The sequence below is a fragment of the Protopterus annectens genome, chromosome 13.part0, assembly GCF_019279795.1.
Source record: "Protopterus annectens isolate FY-2018-M chromosome 13.part0, PAN1.0, whole genome shotgun sequence".
In the NCBI taxonomy this organism is placed as follows: Eukaryota; Metazoa; Chordata; order Ceratodontiformes; family Protopteridae; genus Protopterus; species Protopterus annectens.
In genome coordinates, this window is record NC_056747.1 from 109,334,381 (window position 1) to 109,358,853 (window position 24,473).

General features: G+C 39.8%; 1 protein-coding gene across 1 annotated transcript in view; it reads left to right on the plus strand.

Moving 5' to 3' along the window:
- LOC122787839 (dedicator of cytokinesis protein 7-like) overlaps positions 1-24,473 on the plus strand; it is a 4,057,077-nt gene that overhangs the window by 2,075,760 nt on the left and 1,956,844 nt on the right. The window contains exon 17 of the mRNA XM_044054755.1: positions 18,919-18,989. Coding sequence (XP_043910690.1) covers positions 18,919-18,989 — 71 coding nt within the window. The remainder of the gene's footprint in view (positions 1-18,918; positions 18,990-24,473) is intronic.

The following is a 24,473-nucleotide window of genomic DNA, read 5'->3' on the forward strand; positions in this document are numbered from 1 at the left end:
ATAAAAAGGGATAGAAATCAAGCTAGAAGAGGACAAAAATCAGACAGCAACAGAAGCACCAAAAAGGACAAACGAAAAGAAAGTTGGAAAGTCCATAAATATGGTGGCAGTGTAGAGAACTACAACTTGATTCAGGATTTGATACAGGAATGGATAAGGAAAGCTGACCTGAAACCAAAAACCGAATACCTAATAATAGCAGCCCAAGATAGTGGACTTAAATACATGTTAGTTTACAAAGCCCTTTGAAAAAATGGGAGAGACATGCATGTACAAGCTCTGTAATACAGAACTCAAAAGAGTTTATTTTTATTTAATTAATTATCCATTGTTGACCTGGTTGGTCCTAATAGGGTAGGGTCCTGTTCTTAGGGGAGACCAAGGTGATTTTATACAACTATGGAAAATTTGGTCAGAGTATTATGGAACCTCCCCGTACTTGTTGCAAGTAGGAATGTTCAGATGGTCATGAATGGCTCATTCCTAGCTCAGTGGTGGCTGAGAGGAGTTGTGCATAGCAGGCATGGACTAGAAAAGCAAGAATGGAAATACTGTTGTCAAGAGATATGATTAAAGATATCAGTTCAAACATTGTTTCAGCAAAGACTTTTTGATGATGGGGAAACAGATTGTGCAGGTGAAAGAGGAATTTATTGTTGCAGCCTCCAGTCAGGATGGTTGCAGGATGGATTACTGCAGGAGTTGATTCAGCAGGATGAATTGAACAATGAGAAGGTGATGCTGTGGGCAGATATAATGAATAAAATATTTAACTAAGAGAATGGCCAAGAGAGAGGAGTAGATGGACAGAAGGAATGACAAAAAGAATGTGGACTTGCATATCCCAATGTTGTGGCCAGGTTAAGGGAGCAAAAGAAAATAACTATTTGGTACAAAAAAATGAAAACATTGGATCAGAATACAAGCAAAAGAAAACAAATCATTAGCTAAAATGCATGGGACACATTGTTTGTACCTTTGGGTTTTGCAAGAGATTGGAGTCAGCAAAAATCTTTCTTTTGTGGGGTGAAGATCATCTTATAGAAAAAAATGATAAAAACATGCCAAATTTTTGGGGAGAAAGGACGTGATATAGAAAGTATACTAATAAGGGTTATAAAAGTAAAGAAATAGGGCATTTGCAGATGGATTGTCTAAATGAAAATGAAAACGATAAAGTATTAGTAGGAGAAAATAAAGAAGTAGAAAATGAAAGTGTGGCAGAGAAGAAAATGTACAAGAAGAGCAACAGCTATCTCAAGGAAAAATGGAAGGAAATAATGAAAGAAGACAGTTAAAAGAAGAAGAAAAATTAGTGAAGGAAGTGGGAAGAGAAATAAGATGGGACTAAGTTAAAGGGAGGAATACTATAGGTAGATGGTTGTGAGATAGAAACACTTAAATGTAAACATTTTAGATGTACACAGTATATTCAGTGACATAAGATGAATGGTGATGTATCAGGGGTACTAAAAAGGTACCAGCTGATATAATAGGACTAGTAGATGTTTGATTTTTGAAAAAAAGAAAAGAGAACAGATGGAATTATTACAGGGTTTAAAAATTATGTGAAATCTGGGTGTTGAATATTATGTAGTGTGACAAAAAGAGGTACAGCCAGCTGGAATTTTGTAAATAATTATATGTCTTTTGTGAATATCAAACTAATTTATATAATATGCTTGTGTTACAAATGTATAAGAACTGTATGTCATGTGTATATCAAACTGCTGTGTACAAATGTTTGTGTTGAAAAGGCATTTGTAAGTGCTGTGTTTAAGATGTATCCACACTGTGCCCTACTGGAAGAGAACATAAATATTCTGATAGTCTGTGCAGAAGGGGGCATAGCTACTAAACCTGTGCTATCCTCTCCCATGTGTGTGTGTGTGTGTGTGTGTGTGTGTGTCTGTGTGTGTGTGTGTAAATCAAACCTCAAAGGCTGTGTGTCTCAGCTACTTGGGCAGGGATGCGAAGCACTGGTTAGACACAGGGGATGCTGAAAGTATTGGCTTGGTCACTCAGCTGAGATCTCAACTCTGTAGCTGTGCCAGTGGGAAGTCTTACTGGGGATCTGGAAAAAGAGGGAAAAACCAGCCCAGGACTGACTGTGGTCTCTGGGTGCTCTTAAGGGAAATTGCACTTGATGCAGAGAGCTGTATCTGGAAACACTGTGTGTGTACTTGTCATCCTCTTAGTGAATATCCCCCACAGTTGCCACTGGTGAGGATTGAGGCTCCTTGATTACTGGTCCAGTAGAGGGTCATCACATGCAGGATTAACTATGATTTGTAAAAGAGAAAATATGGTGGTGGATGATAGTTAAAACAGAAAGATTATTAGCTATAGATGTCAGGAATGAAGGCCAGCCATTTAGAGTGATTATAACTTATGCACACCCAGATGATAAAGAAAGAGTGATTGTTTGCAAATGATGGCACCTTATGTAATAGTTAATATGAGTGTAATTACAATGGGAGACTGTAACTGTAATACAAGGAAACAAATAGGAAAAGTTTCACAAAACATCAAGAAGGTTAAAGAAATTTTAAAACTAGCAGAAAAAAGAAAATGTGCATATAGAAAGAACACTTTAAGAACATAAATAGATTATATTATAGTTTCAGAATCATTAAATGAAGTAGGAGACATAATATGCATGTTGATTTTTCATATCATGAAGCAGTTTGTAATAATTAAGACCGAAAAAGGAATTAAAAAACTGAATGATAAAAATATTAGAGAGGAATTTGTGAAAACAAATCAGATGTAATGGAAAGATTGTTACAGATTTATGTAAATAAATTGACAGAATAATGGAATAAAAATGTCAAAAATAATATTCATAAATGGAGAGAGAATTATTTAAAAATAGTAAATGAAAACATGATGAGGCAAGAAAATAATGGGTGAGTTTAATAAAGAAAGAAAAAGAATATATGAGAGAAGATGAACCTTAGGATTTTGTTTTTGGTGATTTTCAGTATGTGGGTTTTGTGTTAAAAGTAGGGCATTGAATGGTAGGCAATATTCTAATCTTATAAGGAAAGCAACAAATGCAGCCACTATGGGTAAACTTTACCTTCTCCAAAACAAACTGAACTAGCAAAACTGTATATCAAAAAATGGAGATGAGAAGACCACAGCATAAAATCCAACGATGTATTGTAGAACCAATTTCATATCGATGTTCGATTTGAAATTGGTTCTGCAATAAATCGTTGGATTTTATGCTGTGGTCTTCTCATCTCCATTTTTTATATACAATATTCTAATCTTAGCAAAAGAATATTATAGTTTGCAAGGACCTCCAAAAGTCATTCTCCATGACCTACTGATAAGTGGTGTAGCTAGAGTTTGTGCCACCTGCGGCTGTCATTAGTTTGCCACCCTTCCCCCTCACAAAAACATGGTCGAATGAGGCCCTTGCCATCCATAGCCCTCCTCCCTGCAGCCATTCCAGTGTCCCATTACTTGGCTATTTCGCCCCATTTACCATAAATACTGTAATGTGCATACTGGTTTACTTTTGCAGTGATTATTTGGATTTCATTTAAAACTTTTATTTTACATTTTATAGCACAAACACTAATAGACATATGCAAAACAAAGCAATGCAGTCTCACAATGAAAAATAGACTTAGCATTAAAACGTCTCTGCCCTTGAAACTCACATTCATTGAAACAGCATTGAAACCAACATTCAAAGCAAATGCATCTGGCCAGTGGTGGATAAAGATTATCTTTGGGCTGTTTTGAAATTACAGGCCCCCTGCACACGAAACATACATGTGTTCTTTGATACACCTTCCTGATTGTATTAAATTATATTCCTTGTATAATACAGCACACTTGTTAGAGGACATTTTAAATTTATTTTGTACATTTTTCTAGTAAGCAGTGAAACAAAATGCATGAACCAATAATGACAAAACTGCCCAATTCAGAACATTTCCATCATAAAAGTGTAGTCAGACTTCTACAGTCTACCAGTATCAGTAAATTTGCACAACCTCTGCAGAAGTAAAAGTCATCTAAATAATTCCATATTAAAGAGATCTGTAACTAATGACAAGGTTCCTGCTGACAAACAACTTTATATTTTCATTGTTTCATCAACAAATAAAGTGCCTGTTGCCCTTGAGGAATAAATTGCCTTTGTTACATAAAAAAAAAAAAAAATGATAAGCTAGTAATATTGTAGTAGTGAAAGGATGACAAACTGATGAGATTCATAGTTACTAGGTATCTCCTCCAAAGAGGACATTCTCAGGAGTACAGCATCCATGCCCCATTAAAAGTACAACACAGTGAAGTACCAGCAGTCCAGCTACATACTGTGAGAGTAGAACCCACAGCCTTCTGCATCAAAAGTGTCATGTCAGGACAGGTAGCTTTCATCCTTCTAAGTTGGGAACTGCTGATTGAGAGCCCAGTGTCTGTTATTCTTAAAGTGCATTAGTTCTGGTTTAAGCACTTGGGCTTCAGGCCAGTTATTTTACATTAAGAAGGTTTGTGGTCTGCACTCTTGTGGGAGAAGAGGCTGGACTCTGCCCTTCTGAGCTGGGAATTTCTGGTTAAAGGTTTATAGTGCCTGAATATTTGAACTGTATCTTACTGAAATTGGTACACCTTGTTTGCTGTAGCATAGACTAGATGCAGGCCTGCTGAATCTAGCATTGTTTATATGCTTGTTGTTTGTTTGCTTGTTATTTCCCTGGAACGCTAATTCCACCTAATATGCGGCTTCTCAGCGCTTCTGTGGATCACTAGTGATATCTGCATTGCTTACTGTACTTATTTCCTTGTTTCACTTGAAAGAAAGTTACTGTTTGTCGTTTTTGCATTTAAGCTACCTGTAACACATTGCACTTAAGTTACCTGGCACTTGCTCACTAAAGCAATTATATAAGTCAGCACTTAAAATTAAAAGCACTACACCCTCACTCCCCACTGGCCCTGGTTTTCAATTATTAAGGAATTCCCAATATTATTCTAGCATGTCCAAAGGTCAGTTGTCAATCTCCTCTCCGGTCCAGCTGGTGAATCTGGGAATCTTGAGGCAATGTTACAACTGCCTCATGTACACAGACAACCCTCTCCTCCTCCCAACAAATTCCAACACATGTGAGAGATGCAACCATATAGCCAAACTGGAGGCTAAGCTCTGTCAACTCAGTACTGGCATAACCAGTCAGGAAGAGAAGGAAACAACACTCACTACAATTCCAGTCTCACATAGACCTACCACGACAGCAAACCAAACACATAATCACACAAAAACATACTCTGAGGCTCTAAATAAAGATCTGCCAAAGCAGCAGAGACCTCCAAAGCAGACACCCAAGCAGCCGCTACCCCAAAACAAAACACGTGCAACACATATCTCATAAAGCCAGTGTGCTGAACAGTCACAGCCCTTAAGACTAAACAACACACCTGATACACTTGTAATAGGTGACTCTATCGTCAGGCACACTGACGTCCTGCTCACCAAGCTGAACAAGGAGAGGGTCACGGGGAGCAGCCTGTCGGGCGCTAGGATCTGCCACATAACACAAGCACTCAGGTCACTCCAAGGCAAGTACAAATATGACTCAGTCATTGTCCATGCTGGTGTGAATGACCTGAGACGTACCTCCCTGGACTACATGAAAAGAGACATAAAGGAGCTCTCTGAGCATGTAGCCCAGGCCGGTATGACCCTGACCTTGAGTAGCATCTTACCCTCACCAAGAATGATGCCACAATATGAAGACTAGATGATCAATTTCAACAATTGGCTTAAGTACTGGTGTCATTCAAAGGGGATCCAATGCCTGTCAGCTTGGGATGATATGCTCGACAAGCCACGATGCTTCGCTAGGGACGGCTTGCACCTGTCACCCTGGGCTTTCGGATATTGGCGAAGGCTCTTGCTACCCCATAGTGCCTTTTTAGGCAAGGCTCAAAAGACAAACCCACCTCCATAGGTATCACAAGGGATAAGAAACTAAGAGTAATGCTACTCAACGCCAGAAGTCTAAACCTCAAGATGCACGCACTCGAAACTCTCCTTAGCATGGAGAACATCGATATCTGTGCAGTAACAGAAACCTGGTTCAGAGCTCCCGAGAGCACCCCAGCACTACCAGGTTATACCTCATACCATGCTTTTCGGCCCCAAAACTTGGACCGAACCACAAAAGGAGGGAGTATCGATATTCATCAAAGATACCCACACCTCCAGGTTGGTGGCAAAGCACGAAGCATCAGAGACTATCCATGTGCAACTAACAGTGGGTAAAACTGCCTTCCAGTTTATAGCCTGCTACAGACCACCCTCCCAAACCCAGGAAACCCACTCGGCCTTCCTGAGAACACTGGAAAATATGAAGGTCTCTCCAAACACCATTATATTGGGCGACTTCAACTACCCAAACATAGACTGGGAGCATTACTCTAGCTCCAACACCCTAGCCCAAAGGTTCCTAGAATTTATAAACTCAAATGCTATGGAACAACTTGTTACCACTCCCACAAGAGGGAAAACATACTGGACCTGATCATCACCAACATGGGGACTCTATGCTCCAGACCAGAAGTGTATCCCTCACTGGTAAGATCAGACCATAAACTAATCTCACTGGATATTCACATCCCCAACCCCTGCCCAGAAAACCACAGTGAAAAACTTCTCTAAAGCAAATTTCACACTCCTCAAAACTGAGGTGGAATCCTTCAAAGCCCCCGGGCCTGTGGAAAATACGGCCCAGACCACAGAATCCTTTATAAATGCATTCTGTGAACACCTTCAGGAATGCATGGATCATGCGATCCCAAATAAAACCAAGACCCAATCCTCCAAAGGCAGACGTCCTGTCTGGTGGACCCCAGCCATAAACAAACTATATAATAGAAGGAGGAAGCTACTAAATGATAGAGCAAAATCCCAAAAAGGGAAGGCATCACTGATCAGTATTAGCAAAAAACTACGGGCACACATAAAATTGTCTAAGGCCAGCTTCGAGAGAAAAATTGCACAGGACACTAAGGATAATCACAAGGCTTTCTTTAGTTATGTTAGGAACCTGGGTGGTAATTCCCAGATATGCTCAGAATTAGTCCAGAATGACAAAAAATACACAGAACCCACAGACATTGCCAACATCCTAGCTGACAGGCTCAGCGCAAACTTCTCCCCCCCCACCACCAAAAGGGCAAATATCTATCCCAGCAGAGTGCTGCCCCCCTGACATCTCAGATGCTCAGGTAAGAGCCACCCTCTCCAAAGCAAAAAACACAGCATCAATGGGACCAGACGGTGTCCCGGGCTGCATCCTACATGAACTCCAAGAAGAGCTAAACCCAAACATAAAACTACTGTTCAATCTCAGCCTTACTACAGGATATGTGCCCAAAGAGTGGCGTACAGCAACAGTGGTCCCTCTCCATAAAGGTGGTGCCTCAATGGATCCTGGAAACTATCACCCCATAAGCCTGACTAGCTTGGTCTGCAAAGCTATGGAAAGGATCATCATGGACCTCATAAATAAAGATATTGGGGACCTACAAACACTGGATCCTACCCAGTTCAGCTTTGTTAAGGGCAGATCCTGCCTCTTAAACCTGGTTGATTTCTTTGAAACAGTCACCAAGGCCATTGACGAGGGGAAGGTGGTTTACACAGCCTACCTGGACCTCGCAAAAGCCTTCGATACAATACCCCACTCGGGCATTATAGATAAGCTCACCAGCTTAAATATAAACCCCTATGTCACTAGATGGATTGCAAACTGGCTCAAGGACAGAACCCACATGGTTAGAATTGCTGGAGCCATGTCAGACTCCAAACCAGTTACAAGTGGTGTCCCACAAGGCTCAGTCCTGGGACCTCTCTTGTTCGGTATATATTTCTCGGAGGTACAGGACAACATGGAAGGACTGTGGCTGACCAAGTTCGCAGATGACTGCAAACTGGGAGCCATAATCGACTCTCCAGCCGACACAAGCATCCTCCAAAAGGGCCTCATAGAAACAGACAACTGGTGCCAGAGCCATGGCCTCAAGCTAAATGCCAAAAAATGTATAGTCATCCCTTTGGCAAAAACAAAGTGCCCACAAATTACCACATAGGTGGTAATCCATTAAGTACAGAAGAAGTAATTAGGGACCTGGTGACCCAAGTTGATAGCAATCTCTCATTTGACAACCACGTGGCCAAAGTGGTTAGAAAAACATTTTATATAGCCCACCTAATCATGAAGGGATTCACATCTAGATCAGGGGACGTCATCGTGCCTCTTTACTCATCCCTCATCAGGCCCATAATTGAGTACAATGCCCTTTTGGGATGTACCTTACCAGACACCTGCAGCAACTGGAAAGACCCCAAAAGTACCTCACCAAGAGGATCAAAGGGCTCAAACAGATGCCATATGCTGCCCGGTTAAAGAAACTCCAGCTCTACTCAGTGGCATACCGCCTGTTCAGAGGCGATCTGTGCCTGACGTATAAAGCCATGCCCAACCCGGAATTAATGGACATGCTGCACCTCAGAAAATCCAAATCCCATCGAGCTACGTGCTCGAGAGACTTGAACCTCAGCACTGAAATAAATAGGACATGCTGGAGGGACAGATTCATAACCCAGAGGCTCCCTTCACTCTGGAATAAAATCCCAGTCCAGGTTAGGCAGAGTCCCTCATTGACTCTCTTCAAGAGGAATCTTGATGAGTGGATGGGAGATCGTAGGTTTACCCCGGGTATCACTTCTGTGTCTCTGTTAGACAGAGGCACAATATACTAACCTTGAAAAAGGGCATAGCAAAATAAATTTAAAATGGGTGGCGAAAGCCAAACACATTCTGGCTAGGCTTATAAATGCCCTAGGGCAGATAGCCTAGTATGAACCTATGAACCTAAAAGCATGTATTCTACCTGTTCTGCTACTACTAACACAAACAGACTTGGCATAAGCCACATTAGACTTCCCTCCCCCTGAAGAACTGTGCAGAACAAGAAATCTGGAAAAAGCCAACATTTATTGGAGAGGGCACAAAGGGCCAAAAACCAGGGCAGGGACACATTTTAAACATTGCTTGTGTAATCTTGGAAAGTTGCTAGAATAAAATGTTGTCTGTTACCATGCCTTTCCTGAAAGATAGGAAGACAAGATAGGAAGATTGAATGGCTGTCATTATTTAGTGAATTCAGTTCTCACTGATTTGCTAGAAAGCCACAAATTTTAAGAGCAACAGCCAAAAATTTATATGAGCCAAGCATTCCAGACGTTGAATCACAAGAAATTATAAGTGGTGGTATGGGTAGGGAATTCAGACTTTTGGTCCTTGTACCTACAGTACAGGGTTTGAGCCTGAGTAACACTAACTACCAGGTGTACCTAACTGGGGCATTTACACACACACACACACACACACACACACACACACACACACACACACACACACACACACTATGAGGGAACCAGGAACCACTCTGCTTATTCAGTATCAAATAAAAAGGGACTGGCAGCAATAACCGGAGCTCTGAATAATGAGGAAACTACTCTGTTTAATCGTGCACACATACTCCTAGCTATGCACTGAATAGTAAAGGAATGAGGGAACCACTCTGCTTAATCGTGCACAACCACTCCTGGCTATGCACTGAATAGTAAAGGAATGAGAGAACCACTCTGCACACACTCCTAGCTATGCACTGAATAGTAAAGAAATGAGGAACCACTCTGTGTCGTGCACACACATACTCCTGGCTATGCACTGAATAGTAAAGGAATGAGAGAACCACTCTGCTTAATCGTGCACACACACTCCTAGCTATGCAGTGAATAGTAAAGGAATGAGAGAACCACTCTGCTTAATCGTGCACACACACTCCTAGCTATGCACTGAATAATAAAGGAATGAGGGAACCACTCTGTCACACACACACACTCCTAGGTCTGCGCTGAATAGTAAAGAAATGAGGGAACCACTCTGCTTAATCGTGCACACACACTCCTAGCTATGCACTGAATAATAAAGGAATGAGGGAACCACTCTGCTTAATCGTGCACACACACACACTCCTAGGTCTGCGCTGAATAGTAAAGAAATGAGGGAACCACTCTGCTTAATCGTGCACACACACTCCTAGCTATGCACTGAATAGTAAAGGAATGAGGGAACCACTCTGCTTAATCGTGCACAACCACTCCTGGCTATGCACTGAATAGTAAAGGAATGAGGACATTACTCTGCTTAATCGTGCACACACACTCCTAGCTATGCACTGAATAGTAAAGGAATGAGAGAACTACTGTGCTTAATCGTGCACACACACTCCTAGCTGTGCACTGAATAGTAAAGGAATGAGGGAACCACTCTGCTTAATCGTGCACACACACTCCTAGCTGTGCACTGAATAGTAAAGGAATGAGAGAACTACTGTGCTTAATCGTGCATGCACACTCCTAGCTATGCACTGAATAATAAAGGAATGAGGGAACCACTCTGCTTAATAGATTTGTCACTGTATAATAATGAAACTCGTCTGCTTAATAGATTAACTAAATCACACACAGAGTATCAGATAAAATGGATTGCAGTGGCGGCTATAACTAGAGTAAAAACCACAGCACTGAATTCTGAATAACGAGAAAACCACTCTGCTTAAATAAATTTCATAACAAATAACACATACTTCTGCTGCACTGAATGATGAACCACTCTCTGCTCTGCTTAAATAGATTTCTGCCATTAGCAGCTGCTGCTACTCCAAAACAGTTCAAAATAACAGTCCAGTGAAACTGATGTCATTCACGCATGCTACTTGTAGGCTGGTGATGTGTGGTGATGTCAGCCATAAATTTAAAGTTGTACAAAGAAATATATATGTATATAATCAGGAATTAAAGGGGCCACTCAGGAATTCATGACACCCGATTATTTTGCTCTCAAAACCGGTAAATAATGAGGAATTCGGTACAGTTAAAAGGTATGGTAGTAGGGTTAACAAATAGTGGCAAAGGAGTAAAATTAAATAATATTTTGTATGGAATATAGTGGCTATACCAAAAGGTGGAAACGATAAGAACAGTCCTGGAGCTTATCATCTATTCTTAATACCTAATTGTGAGTATAAGGTGTTCATGACCATTTGTGCTTGTGCTTTTCAGTATATAGACCCTCTGCCATAAATGTATCACACCCACCTGTGACATGTGCAACTGCAGTGTTATCAATCACACACCAGGTAAATGGATTGCTGGTATTGCATTGCAGTTTAAATGTGTGCTTCATTCTTGAGTGTATCATCCTTCAGATGAGATGTTAAACTGAGGTCCTATCTGCGTGATGTTGTGGTAGATCAGAGGGATATAAAAGATCCCACAGCACCTTTTGAAGAGCGTAGGGGATACTTTATTAAAAGGAACTTTCCATCCAAACTCATTCACCCATAAATAATCTAAAATTCAATACAAAAAAAAAGAGAATTAAAAAGAGAATCCCCGGGCGTCTGATGAAAATGAGCTTCTACCCATTCGGACTTTCCTGGTAATTAAATATAAATAAATAAATAACACTAATATATAGATATTTAGATAGATGCACATTTTCCTTGTTGCATTTTATTCCCCAACCCTTTTTGCCACAACAAAAATGTTATACTTTTACAAGTCTCTTTCTCATCCCATCATTTATTAAATAAAATTTCTTTTATCCTAGCTTGTCATAATTGAATATCATAGCCATACACATGTTATCTTTGTCAGTATTTCCTTGAAAATATATTTCATATAAAATATTATCTAATTTTATCCTTTTAACTGATGTTCTTCGTCTTCCATTGCTGCAGTCCTTACTATTGGGTATAGTCCGCATCCAGTCGGCCCGAATACCAGAGAACGCCAGGGTACTAATGCGCATGACCGCGCCATATCCTCAGTCTTTTGCCGCGTGATCCGATGCAGAAGCAGTTTTGCGAGTGCAGGTTGGCGTTCTGAAATATTTCAAACCGGAGTTTCAGACCGAATCAGAGTTGGCTAGAACATTTTGGTTTTTCTTGCCTCGGTATTTAACGGATGTCAGAAAAAGTGAATAACTGTATTTCTTGTGGGAAACAAATACCTCATAGGGATTACCATACATTGTGTATACCTTGTTTAGGGCCTGAGCACGACGTTGTTGGTTGCGTTTAACAAACGCACTATTAAGAGGAGGTTAGACTGTGCCAGATTAGTGTTTGGGAAGCATAAAATGCCGCGGATGCTCCGGCCGCTTCATCCAAGAAGCGCAAGGACAAAACAGCGAAGCCGGGTTGATGAACCGCAGTCCCGGACGTCGGTTCTTTAGGTGGCTCAGTGGAGCCAGAGGTTTTGCCAGGAGTTTCTATGGAGTCTCAGGCAGAAACTTTACTGTTACAGGATGTACCCTCTCAGGAGGCAGGCCAGGCTGAGGGGCTTCTCAGGTAACTATTCTTCCTCTCTTCCCAAAGTAGTTAGAGCCTCTCCTTCTGTTGCCAAAACTTCTTTTAGAGGTAGGCCAACTTCAGCTTCAGTAGGGCTTCTCCTAGCCTTCGGGTTCTGTACCTAAGAAACATATGCTTAAAATGGCAGAAGATTTGATTACTATGATTAGAGGTTCTATGGGCCCTCCTGATAAGAGGCCTAGAGTGGACCCAGAGTTTGACAGTTTTGAACAGGGTTCAGGGGCTGGAGTCTTCTCGGGAAGATTTGCAGGAGTATCCTCATTATTCTGATTCTGATGTGGATGATGCCACCCTCCTGAGGATTTTTCATTTTCAGAGACTCTGCATTCCATGAGGGAGCACTTTAAATGGGAAGGCCAGGATTACTCTGATTCCAGGAAGAGGCTTAGGGAATTCTTGTTTTACCCCAGCATAGGCCCTTAGCTATACCTCCTGTGTTGAATGTGGTGGAAGATGTTTTGCAGAGGCTTCCCTGAACCCTGATTCTTTCCCTCCTCCTCCTGTTAAACCTGATAGGTACTATAGGGTGCCCTATGCTCATATAGTATTTGTTTAAGTGTCCTAGACCCAGAAACTGTTTCTCAGGGGCCTAAAGGTGTTAAGGCCTCTGTGGTTAAAAATCCTGTTCCCACTGACAAAGAGGCAAGGGCTAGATAGGTGGGGTAAGAAAGTGTATACTTCTTCCACTCTAGCCATGAGAGCGTTGAATTGTCAGTTTCACATGCTGAAATATCAAAATTATCTCCTTTCACAATTGAAATCTAAGGTGGATGCTTTGAAGGTATTGATTGTAAAGACTTGCTGGATTTAGTTTATGTGTCTGAACAAGTGGGCAAGCATTCTTTGCAATGTGGTTTTGATGCTGTGCAGGCCTCGAGGTGGCTGCCACTAGTTCTGTTCTTCGCAGGCATGCCTGGTTAAGGGATCAAAATTTGGCTGTGCATGTTAAGACAAGGATTTTGGATGCTCCTTTACAGTCTGATGTGTTGTTTGGTTCACCTGTGGAAGCAGTTTTAAAGAAAATGGAGGACAAAGCTAAGTCTATGCAAACTGTTACAGATTTTTGCAGGTACAGCCACGTTTAGTAGAAATTGGCCTGCTAAGGGGTGGACATATCCTGCTTATGATTCCCAGTCTAGGGGTAGGTCTAGACGTGGTAGGGGCAGGGCTCAAGGTTCTTTTAGGCCTAGAACAGGAGTTCACCTGCTCAGACTTCTGGTGAGGGCAAGGGTCAGTCCTTTCAGAACAGACCCAATGACCTGCCTTTTCAGCTGCCAGTAGATTCTCGCCTGGCAGCTCCTTTGGAAGGACAACTGTCTCTTTTCAAAGAAAATTGGGATTTAATTACTCAAGACAGATGGGTGTTGGACATCATTCAGCCAGTCCCTGTATCAGAAAGGGGCCTAGGATTTTATTCTCGCATGTTCCTAGTACCAAAGAAGGGGAACACGTGGAGACTGCTTTTGGATTTATCTCTCCTCAACACTTATCTGGACATTCCCAAGTTCAAGATGTTGACAGCTTTTACCCCTGCTGGGCAAAGATCACTGGATGGTAACTTTAGATCTCAAGGAAGCTTACCTTCATGTGCCTATCAGGCTAAGTTACAGGAAGTATCTGCGGTTTCGAGCTGGAGATTCTCATTATCAGTTCTCTGCATTGCCCTTTGGCTTATCTACTACGCCCAGAGTATTCACAAAGGTTCTGGCTCCAGTGATAGCTTACTTCAGGCTACAAGGACTTCAAATCTATCCTTATTTAGACGACTGCCTGATTCTGGCTCAAGAAAAGGAAGACCTTCTACACAATCTGGAATATCTTATAGCAGTGCTAAGATGCCTAGGGTATTCTGTGAACGAAATAAAGTCCAGTCTAGTACCCTCTCAAGACATGTGCTTTCTGGGTGTGAGACTGAATACAGCAGCCCAGATGGCCTTTTTAACCCCGGACAAACAAAAGAGTCTGTCACTTTACTTCCATCAACTATCTCATCAGTCCGTGCTGACTGCAGAGACAGTCCTTCACGCATTAGGGTTCATGGCATCTTGTATTCTGGTGCTTCCCAATGCCAAACTGCATATGAGGAAGTTACAATGGTATCTCAAAAATGTATGGACACAGCACTGCCAGGATTTAGACACTGTCATTCAAATAATACCTTGCCTTCAAAGAGAATTTTTGTGGTGGGCTCAGGAATGTCACCTAAACAAGGGACTCTCTGTGACCCAGTCAGATTTTACCGACAGATGCCTCAGACATTGCTTGGGGAGCTCATCTAAATGGAAAGTGGATACAAGACAAGTGGCCTGCCAGACTACAGCATCTACATATCAACATGAAGGAGATATTAGCAGTCCAGTTCGCATTGCTGGCTTTCAAGGAGTTACTTCTTCCAGGGCAGGTGTTGATTCTAACAGACAACACAACTGTCATGTGGTACTTCAACAAACAAGGGGAACACATTCTTATCCTCTATGCAGGCATGCAATGATTTTATGGGAGACTTTGCACCTAACTCTTCAGGCAAGGTTTCTGCCAGGAGCACAGAACTCCTTAGCAGATGTGTTAAGCAGACAAATCATGGATCCCCACAAGTGGAAACTGGATCTTCATGTATTTCAGAAATTGACAGTGTCATGGGGAACTCCAGACATAGATCTGTTCGCTTCTCCACTAAACCACCAGCTGCCACAGTTTTGCACAAAGGGGTTTCATCACACAGCTTGGAAAGTGGATGCTCTGTCTTTCAGTTGGACAATCCTTCATGTGTATGCCTTTCCACCTCTGCCTCTTCTTCCAAAGGTACTGTTAAAGGTCAGACAGGACAGGCCAAGGATGATTTTGATAGCTCCAGATTGGCCTCGGCAACACTGGTAAAGAAGCCTCCATGGCCTTAACCTTTGATTCCACATCTGTTATCCCAGCAGGACGGTCATCTGCTCAATGTCAAGCTTCACTCTCTTCATCTGACAGCCTGGCATATTCTGTGTTGAAACACAGCAGGTCTCAACTTCCTCAACAAGTTTTAAATGTGATTATGGAAGCTAGAAGACCTAGTACAAGGAAAGTGAAATGGAAGAGATTTTTATTTTGGAGTAAAGCAAAGAATTTGGAGATTTCTGAGCCTAATTTGAGTATGGCTCTTCAATATCTTACTGAGTTACTGGACAAGGGTCTGTCCTTCTCTTCCATTAAGATTCATGCTGCAGCAATCTCAGCTCACTATGATTGTGACCCACCATTGTTTTCGCATCCTTTGTTCAAGCAGTTTCTTAGAGGGCAAAATATAAGACCCCACGTAGAGCTCCTACTCCTGCTTGGGATCTCAATTTTGTGTTGGAAAAACTTACTCTACAACCTTTTGAGCCTGCGGCTACTGCTGAATTGAAATTTTTGTCATGGAAGACTGCTTTTTTGTTGGCTATTACTTCTGCAAGAAGGGTGTCTGAGTTGCAGGCCCTTATGGCAGTCTTGATTTTCCATAAGGATAGGGTATCATTACGTACTAATCCTTCCTTTATGCCTAAGGTGGTTTCTAGTGTGGCTTTAAACCAAACTATTCATTTGCCTACCTTTTATGCAGACCCCCAAAATAAAGGGGAAAAGATTTTGCATACTTTAGATGTACACAGGCAATTGCGTTATTACTTAAGCAGGACTAAGGATTTTAGGCAGTCTCAGCAGTTGTTTGTTTCTTTTGCTTTGAGGGCAAGCCTGTGTCAAAACAAACTATTTCTAGGTGGATTGGCTTTTGCATTGCATTTTGTTATTCCCATCATGGCAAGGAGGTTCCAGCTGGGATTAGGCCTCATTCCACTAGGGCTACTGCCACTTCAACAGCATTTCTGGGTGGCAACTAAGGATATTTTGGAAGCAGCTACTTGGAGTTCAGTGCATACTTTCTCTAAGCATTATCACCTTCCTATCTACTCTAAGTCTAGGGCTGGTTTTGCCACAGCTGTTTTGCAAGGCATGTTGTCAGCTCCTGCTTCTTTATGATTTGCCAGCCTACCTTACCACTTCCTTGGGATTCTACCCAATAGTAAGGACTGCAACCATTGAAGACGAAGAACATAGTACAGTTTTGTACCTACCATAAATGTAGATGTTCGAGATTCCATTGCTGCAGTCCAATTTACCCTCCCTCCTTCCCTCTGTGTTTAGTGGTTGTGTAGGTGATTTACCTGCTTATATTTTTGTATATATTGTTCATGTTTTGGTGCAGGTATTTTGGGCCTTGTCTTTTTAGGGTCTTCTGACATCTGGGGCAAGAAAAGACTGAGGATATGACGCCGTCATGCGTCTGGTATTGACTGGATGCGGACTATACCCAATAGTAAGGACTGCAGCAATGGAATCCTCGAACATCTACATTTATGGTAGGTACAAAACTGTACTTTCCCCTTCTTCAATCATCCATATCCTTTCCCATTATTTGTTAACACTACCACATTCTAGAAAAACAAGTTCCACAGTTTCTATCTTACCACATGCCAAACAAGTCATTTATCCCAGTGCCTTTTATTTTTCTTTTAACCAACATTTTCTAATCATAAATCTTCAAAGAAAATTCTACCCCCTCATCCCACCCCTCAAATATTTTCCTTCTTTCTTTAATTACCTTTTTAACATTAATGCCAGATACTTAATATTTCTTCCCCCCCTTTTTTCCATACTTTTATGGGTAACCCATATCTTTCCTATCCACTTTTGCTGCTTGGTTGCTTCACTTGTTTTACCTCTGGTTATACCTCCCATTAGAACTCACTGTTCCTCTTCCTCCCTCATCATTGGGAGGTCAATTTGTTTGATAGTGCTTACTTTAACACAATTTGTTTGAAAGAAAAACTCTTGTACTTTTTGATAAATATTTTCTAAACACTGTTGGGGTCTTATAATGAAAGCTCACGGGCCATCATAGTTACACTGTCTGCTTGTTGAACCACCATTGTTTTGCCATTGGACTGCTAACAGTAATTGTTGTAGCTCAAGCCCCTGTCCTCCACAGCAGTGGCCTTTGGACCTGACAAAATGTTGTGAAATGTAACTCCTTATTCCCACCTGTTGTTGGGGAAAGTATGGTCATAGTGAGTGGAGGGAGCAGGAATTTGAGCTACCAGACTGGATTCTTTTAAAAAGTTACAATCAGATCCTCAGTAACTGGAGAGTGTGTTGTCTTTACTAAGGGTAATGTCAGAATGATCACTTGTGACTATAAACTGCATCTCTTTCTAAAAGTGTGTGATTGATTCATTGACTGATTTGTTAACCTGGGTAGAGCACTGACCCAGCTTGGCCGTTTTCTGGCTGAGCTGAGAATTCACTACCAAACTTAGAAATTTTCAATCAAATCAGCATCTAAATGTATAATTGTAGGACAGGTATTTACACTCAGCTTAAAGTAAGTTGATGAAATGAATCCGAGAGCTATTATAACATAAACTACAACTGAAATGGCTTGAAAATAATGAGGATTAACTGAACTGATCATCAAGGAAGAACTTGAGAATGATGAAACAAACTTGCAAGACTGACCAAAAGTTAACAACATAAACATAATGCGTTTGCATTACATTACAATATAATGTCATATATCTATGTATCTTGTAGGAGCAAGGGGAAAGCATTCAAAAATAGAATAATTCTAGTACAACTTATTGGGAGGCTCAGTTGCAAAAGAGTATGGAGGAAGGAGGAAAATAAGACTACAGAGAGAAAGGGAGGAAGGGAGAGGAGGTGTGGTTAATTAATATGGAGAGAAAGGGAGGAAGGGAGAGGAGGTGTGGTTAATTAATATGGAGAGAAAGGGAGGAAGGGAGAGGAGGTGTGGTTAATTAATATGGAGAGAAAGGGAGGAAGGGAGAGGAGGTGTAGTTAATTAATATGGAGAGAAAGGGAGGAAGGGAGAGGAGGTGTGGTTAATTAATATGGAGAGAAAGGGAGGAAGGGAGAGGAGGTGTGGTTAATTAATATGGAGAGAAAGGGAGGAAGGGAGAGGAGGTGTGGTTAATTAATATGGAGAGAAAGGGAGGAAGGGAGAGGAGGTGTGTTAATTAGTATGGTAGTTAACGCTGAGTGTCAGCAAGGATTATTTCAGCTGTATGGAACCTCCATGATCCAATATCATCAAAAAAGGCTGGAAAAGTGAAATAGTATAACATTTTATTTAAATTGCTGCTGCTTCCCTCTTGTGTAATTGAAATGCAGTTGTGCTTTTCCATACATGAAAGTGCAAAGTATATAAACTGTGTCACCACGTTTCTGTTACATTTCTTCTAAAACTGGTACTGCCTACCTTCAAAACTTCCTACAGTGGAAACATCACGGTGTATACAAAAATTCATATACAAGATTTACTGTATCTTTGCCCATAAACATAATATGAAAACAGAATACTTCACTTTTGGACTGTGACTGTACTAATAAATGTACTTTATCCATTTTTAGATCATTTTTGGAAAGTCAGGCTTCCCTGAATACGTATCTAAAATATTCACAGCAGTGACATATCATAACAAGTAAGTAATGCATCAGAGTAAGAATGCATGCAGTGATTCTGTATACAAAGGCCTAACAAGTCATACTGCATTTTATTCTTGTAACTATAAGGAGATTAAATAATCTGGCATACTCATGTTTTTTTTTTTTAACCGCACAAAGTACACCATATAATATTGTATCCATACTCGAGTTTCAGTGTAAAAATTTTTTTCTTTGCTCTCACCAGTGTCAATTGTACCATACTCCTATAGAAAATGTTGTGTCTAGGAGACTAGAGAATTAGCAAAAATAGCAGTGCTTTGATTTTGAATAGTAAAATTAGAGGATTCCAGTTTTAGAAGTGTTCACTGTGTAACTGGCAGACCACTTCACAGATTAGTTCTAACATTTGAAAATTTAAAATATACTTTAGTACATTTCAGCAAATGCATCAGAATCATATATGTTTGTCATTAGATCACTGTTGCAGTTGCCTAAGCTATATAGGACATATCCTGCCATGGGTAGGACCAGCCAACCAGAAGGTTGTTCTGTTACAATTAAAATTAACGTGCTTTGCATTTTGTATGAAATGGTACTTGAATACAATGTTATAATTTTTGAGGGGAAGGTTATTTGCATTAAATGGGTTTTGCAGTGGGCACAACATGCGCAAACACATACAGTACGCTAACACGGTGTTGTTGCAATGGGAAAAAGAATGTGTTTTCCATGAGAATATTTTTTAAAGGCCACATCCTTTCGTATTGAAGGTTTGTGGATGATCTCTTTTTAGTATGGAAGAAGACATGATAGCTTAAGTATTATGGAGGTCTTTCAAGAATATCTGGAAACCACTGCTAATTTTTAAAATTTGATACAAGTTTTTCAAATAGATCTATTTGTTTTCTAGATGTCAGTTTAATTAAAGGGTCAGATGTAAATATCTCCACTGGAGTTTTCAGGAAAGAATGTAAGAGGGAAATGTATTTGCATAGGAGGAATATGCATCCACCATATATTTTTAAAACTATAGTGAAAGGCAAAATGCTATGCTATTCAAAGGTCTTCAGTGACTGTGATAATTTAAGACATTCCTTAAATTCTTTGGAAAATAACTTTATAAAGAGAGACTATAAGACAGAGAAGCTTTTGGATGTTAGGGATGAAATGTTACTGCACAGACAGAATAATAATAATAATTATAATATATAAAGGAGCAATATTGATGTATATAATATTAAGCACATCAAAAGTGCATCGATGGATTTTATGTTTCCACTTAGTTATATTCAAGATATTAATGAGTTATGCAGCATTTTAAAAATAAATTAGAATATTTTAAGTTCTAATGAGGAGGTGAGGAAAATTGCAGGTGATGTTCCTCAATTAACCTTAAAAAAAGAATGAATTTGAAGAGAACTTTGCAATAAAAAAAAAAGGATATAGTAAATGTGAATCCAATTGAAAGAGCACACAGAGATGCAGGAATGGCAATTACTGTAAGTTTGTAAATACTAATGAATTCCATATACGTCCAAGAACACATTGGAAATGTTGTTTTAAACATTATTCTGATTGCAGATCAAAGAATTTAATATATTTGGCATCTTGTGAAATCTATAATGCATTTTACATGGGCAACACAAATCGCCAATTAAAATATCAGAAGTATGAACATGACCAGAACTGATTGCATAAAACCATGTGCTGTGGATGTTAAGAATTTTACAGAAGTAAGGAAAGAACATAGATATTGGAATTTGATGCTACATATAAATCTGGGTTAAATGATGACCCATAATGAAGCAAAGAGGCCAGAAGTATTGAATATTAGCTTAAATATCTTGCATGAAATTATTTTTAAAAATTCATAAGGAATACAATAGCAGTGTGTTTGTTTTTATTTCACACTTTATATTTCATACTAAGATGATATATTTATTTTATTATGTACAACTATATGTTCTTTTAAATTTGAAATCATTTCACTTTCAAGAACTTCTTTAAAATAAGATGAAAGATAATGTAGCAAAGACTACCGAAAACCCTGATGAAACATATGTGAAAATGCATTTGATTTTCATTTAATACTTTTTTTATTAAATATGTTTTATTTCCCCTAAGCGTTACACAGCATTTTGTTTTAAGTAGGACACTTGTTTGTTTAACTGCAGCCTGTCATTTATAAGGTTTGGAATTTTTATAGAAAAAAAATCTTTCTCAGCTTGGGTTTTCGGGTGAATATAGAGAAATCTTCTCTTCTGTCTCTCAAGATTTTGTTTCTGAGATGCCTGCTGTATTCATCCCTCATGAAAGCCTTTCTTCCTGAGCACATGTGGAATGTTACAAGGAGCTTTTTCTGCTATTTTCCAGCCAAACTCAAGCATCTGCCAAGGAATCAGCCAGACTTCACATGAGTTATGGTTTATAAAACCAATTTAAACCTAGCACCAGCACCCCACCACTTAATTTCAGATTTTAATGCTGGGATTTGTGAAAAAGGAGTTACTCTGCTGAGTGAATGGGTTGCATATAAATTCAGGTCTTCCTTTTTCTTTTTCAACTACTGCATAGTTTGTAACCACAGATGCAACATGCTTTGCTCTATCCAAGAAGTTGAAAGTTAAGGACCTATGCAATGAGCTAGACAAACTAAAGCACACAACCGTCAAAGAAATTATGCTTTTAATAAATACTATCAATTTCCTGAACCATCGTTGGACTCCAGCCCTCTACTATATATCACAGAAATAGAGAGGGACTGGGTCCTTCACTTTTTCTTGATTAGCTAAGGTAGCTTCTCAGTATGTTCTGCCAACATTATGTCAGAGCAAAATGTTTTTGCAGACAACCTAAACAGGACTAGAAGAGACTCTCAAGTCGCACAGGGTATCTTCCAGGAATTGATCTATATATGGGGAAATCCTCAAGTGAAAGGGTTTATCTTCAGCCACAGCAGACATTTAAAGAAATTCTATGTCTGGCATCCTTGCTCACAGACTTTTATTACAAATCCCTTTCATTTCCATGGATGGGAATGTTTTTGTATACTTTTACACCCTTTCCTCTGTTAACCAGGGTTCTTCTAAATAGTCAGAAAGACTGTGTTGTGGTGACCCCGTTTTTGGCTTAGACAGTTTTTCTCCCTACTTTTGAAACTGGTCAAGGGCAATTACCACAAGCTTCCTCATATAATGGACTTGCACAAGAAAAGGGGTTGTTTGATATACCCCAAACTTTAATTTATTCAGTTGATTTCTGGGTGGTAGAAATGTAGTTTATTTTTAAGTACATTTTTCTTAGTACATGTTGCAGGTATTAAAGGAGACAAACTTGCAACTATGAAATCATATATGTGAAAATGAAAGAAATTTTCTGTTTAGTGCTAGATTAAGAACTGTCACTTTTCAGTCTCTGTGTGAGTTTTCCTGTGGCCATTCTTGCTCTTTTATCAAGATTCATATTTTGGCCATTTCTGCTGGTTTGCCATTAGATTCTCCCCTTTTTTCTACCTCACAAGATAATTTTTAAAGGGTTCTACCTATCCATCTACCCAGAATGTAGGTGTATCCTTCTTGGAATTTTTATTTTGTATGGGAAGAATACACTTCTTTTTGGCCTTGCTCACAAGGCAGATTGACATTTTTATAGTGTATAATAACATTTTTATTGTGTGTAAGAATGCTACCAGGTTGAAGTTTTTATTGTGTATAACAATGCTACCAGATTGATGTTTTTATTGTGTATAATAATGCTACCAGATTGTGAAGTTTTTATCGTGTGTAACAATGCTACCAGTTTGAAGTTTTTATTGTGTATAACAATGCTGCCAGATTGAAGTTTTTATCGTGTATTACAATGCAACTCATAGATCTGACCTCTGCAAGAGGAGTATTTGGATTTACAAACTCTTATTACGAATCAGCCTTATCTTTCTCAGAGATAGGGTGATTTTCTGAACAGTTCTTCTACTTCTGCCGGTAGCGATCTCAATACCAAGATAGTTTATCTTCCTGTTTTCTTTCCAAATTAAAACAAAAAAGGATTTTATACTCTGGGTGCTCCCGGACAACTCATTACTTTTATAGAACAACATTCTTTTAGGGACGCTCACTTGGGATTTTTATCATTTATGTTTCTATCTGGCAGGGATCTAGCCTCCCTCTTCTGAGGCAAGAAAGCTCTGAGGTTTTGTCACCATAGCTACTACATTTATACTGATAACCTCAAATTGTACTCTAGCCGTGGTGCCTAGAAAGTTCCTTAAAGCTTTGGAAGCTGGCCAGGTGGTACTGTCCATGGCAGGGTATGTTCTGTAAGCTGAGGCTACAGCAACTGTGATCTCTTCAAACATCTACTGTTATGGTAAGTTTACTTACACAACTGTACTGTCTATAAATAAATAAATATCAAGGACCTCAAGCAAAGTACAATGAGCAAGTTGATTTATAAAAGCTCAGTGTTAACATAGTAATGCAACACTCACAATAATCTTCATTTTTATTTACAGTTGTAACATTGGTTTGAATGATAATCTTTAAACTCTCTGTAAACTACCTAACTCACATTCAGTCTCCACTCTCTATCCTTTAGCTTCTCTACCCCTCTGTTCATTGTGCACGCACAGCAATTCGCACAGGTTTCTTGTGTGGCTCCCCCCACTTGGGATTAAACTGCAAAAACCCAAAAGTCTATTCTGTCCACTGAAGCTAGCTATCTTTTAAGTAAATAAAATCTACGGGAAGCAAGAACCTGACACCCTAAAGCTTTTCTGTTGCAATAGTGTGCATGGGTTTCTTAACTGCGTGGCCCTCCCCCACCTAGGATTAAACTGCAAAAACCCAAAAGTCTATTCTGTCCACTGAAGCCAGCTATCTTTTAACTAAATAAAACCTACAGGAAGCAATAACCTGACACCCTACAGCTTTTCTGTTGCAATAGTTCACACGGGCTTCTTAAGTGCGTGGCTCCCCCATCTGGGATTAATAGGTGAATTACAACTTAGTTTTTGTAAACTTCTAAAGCTTAGTGCTAAAAAGTGTATGCACAAGGAAGAGTTCTCCCCGTCCCCATTATTCCAGCCAGTTACCAGTAGATGGCAGCATAATACCTTGAATTTATTTATTTATTTATTTTACATTTGTTGACCGGGCTAGTCTAGCTGGATATATGTCCATTTTCAGTAGAGGCCCGGGGAGAAAAGCTCCACATTAAAACAGATAAACAGACAGAGTATTAAGTATTCAGTTACAGAACATTAAACTTCAGATACAGATAGGTTGCTAGATAAGAACAGGTGATTAAGGTAATTTAGCAAACATTGATGGAACAGAAGAATAGCACAAAAAATAAGAGAAGTTAATCCTTAGTGGGTTTTTTTTTTGTGTGTGAACACTGTGGGAAGAAAAACAGGATTGGGAGAGTAAGTGGAGGGGGAGAAACTCATCAAGAGACAGGAAGAGGTAATTACATCTTTCTTAGGTGCAATAAGAGCAACTAGACGGTAAAGGCCTTGAAGT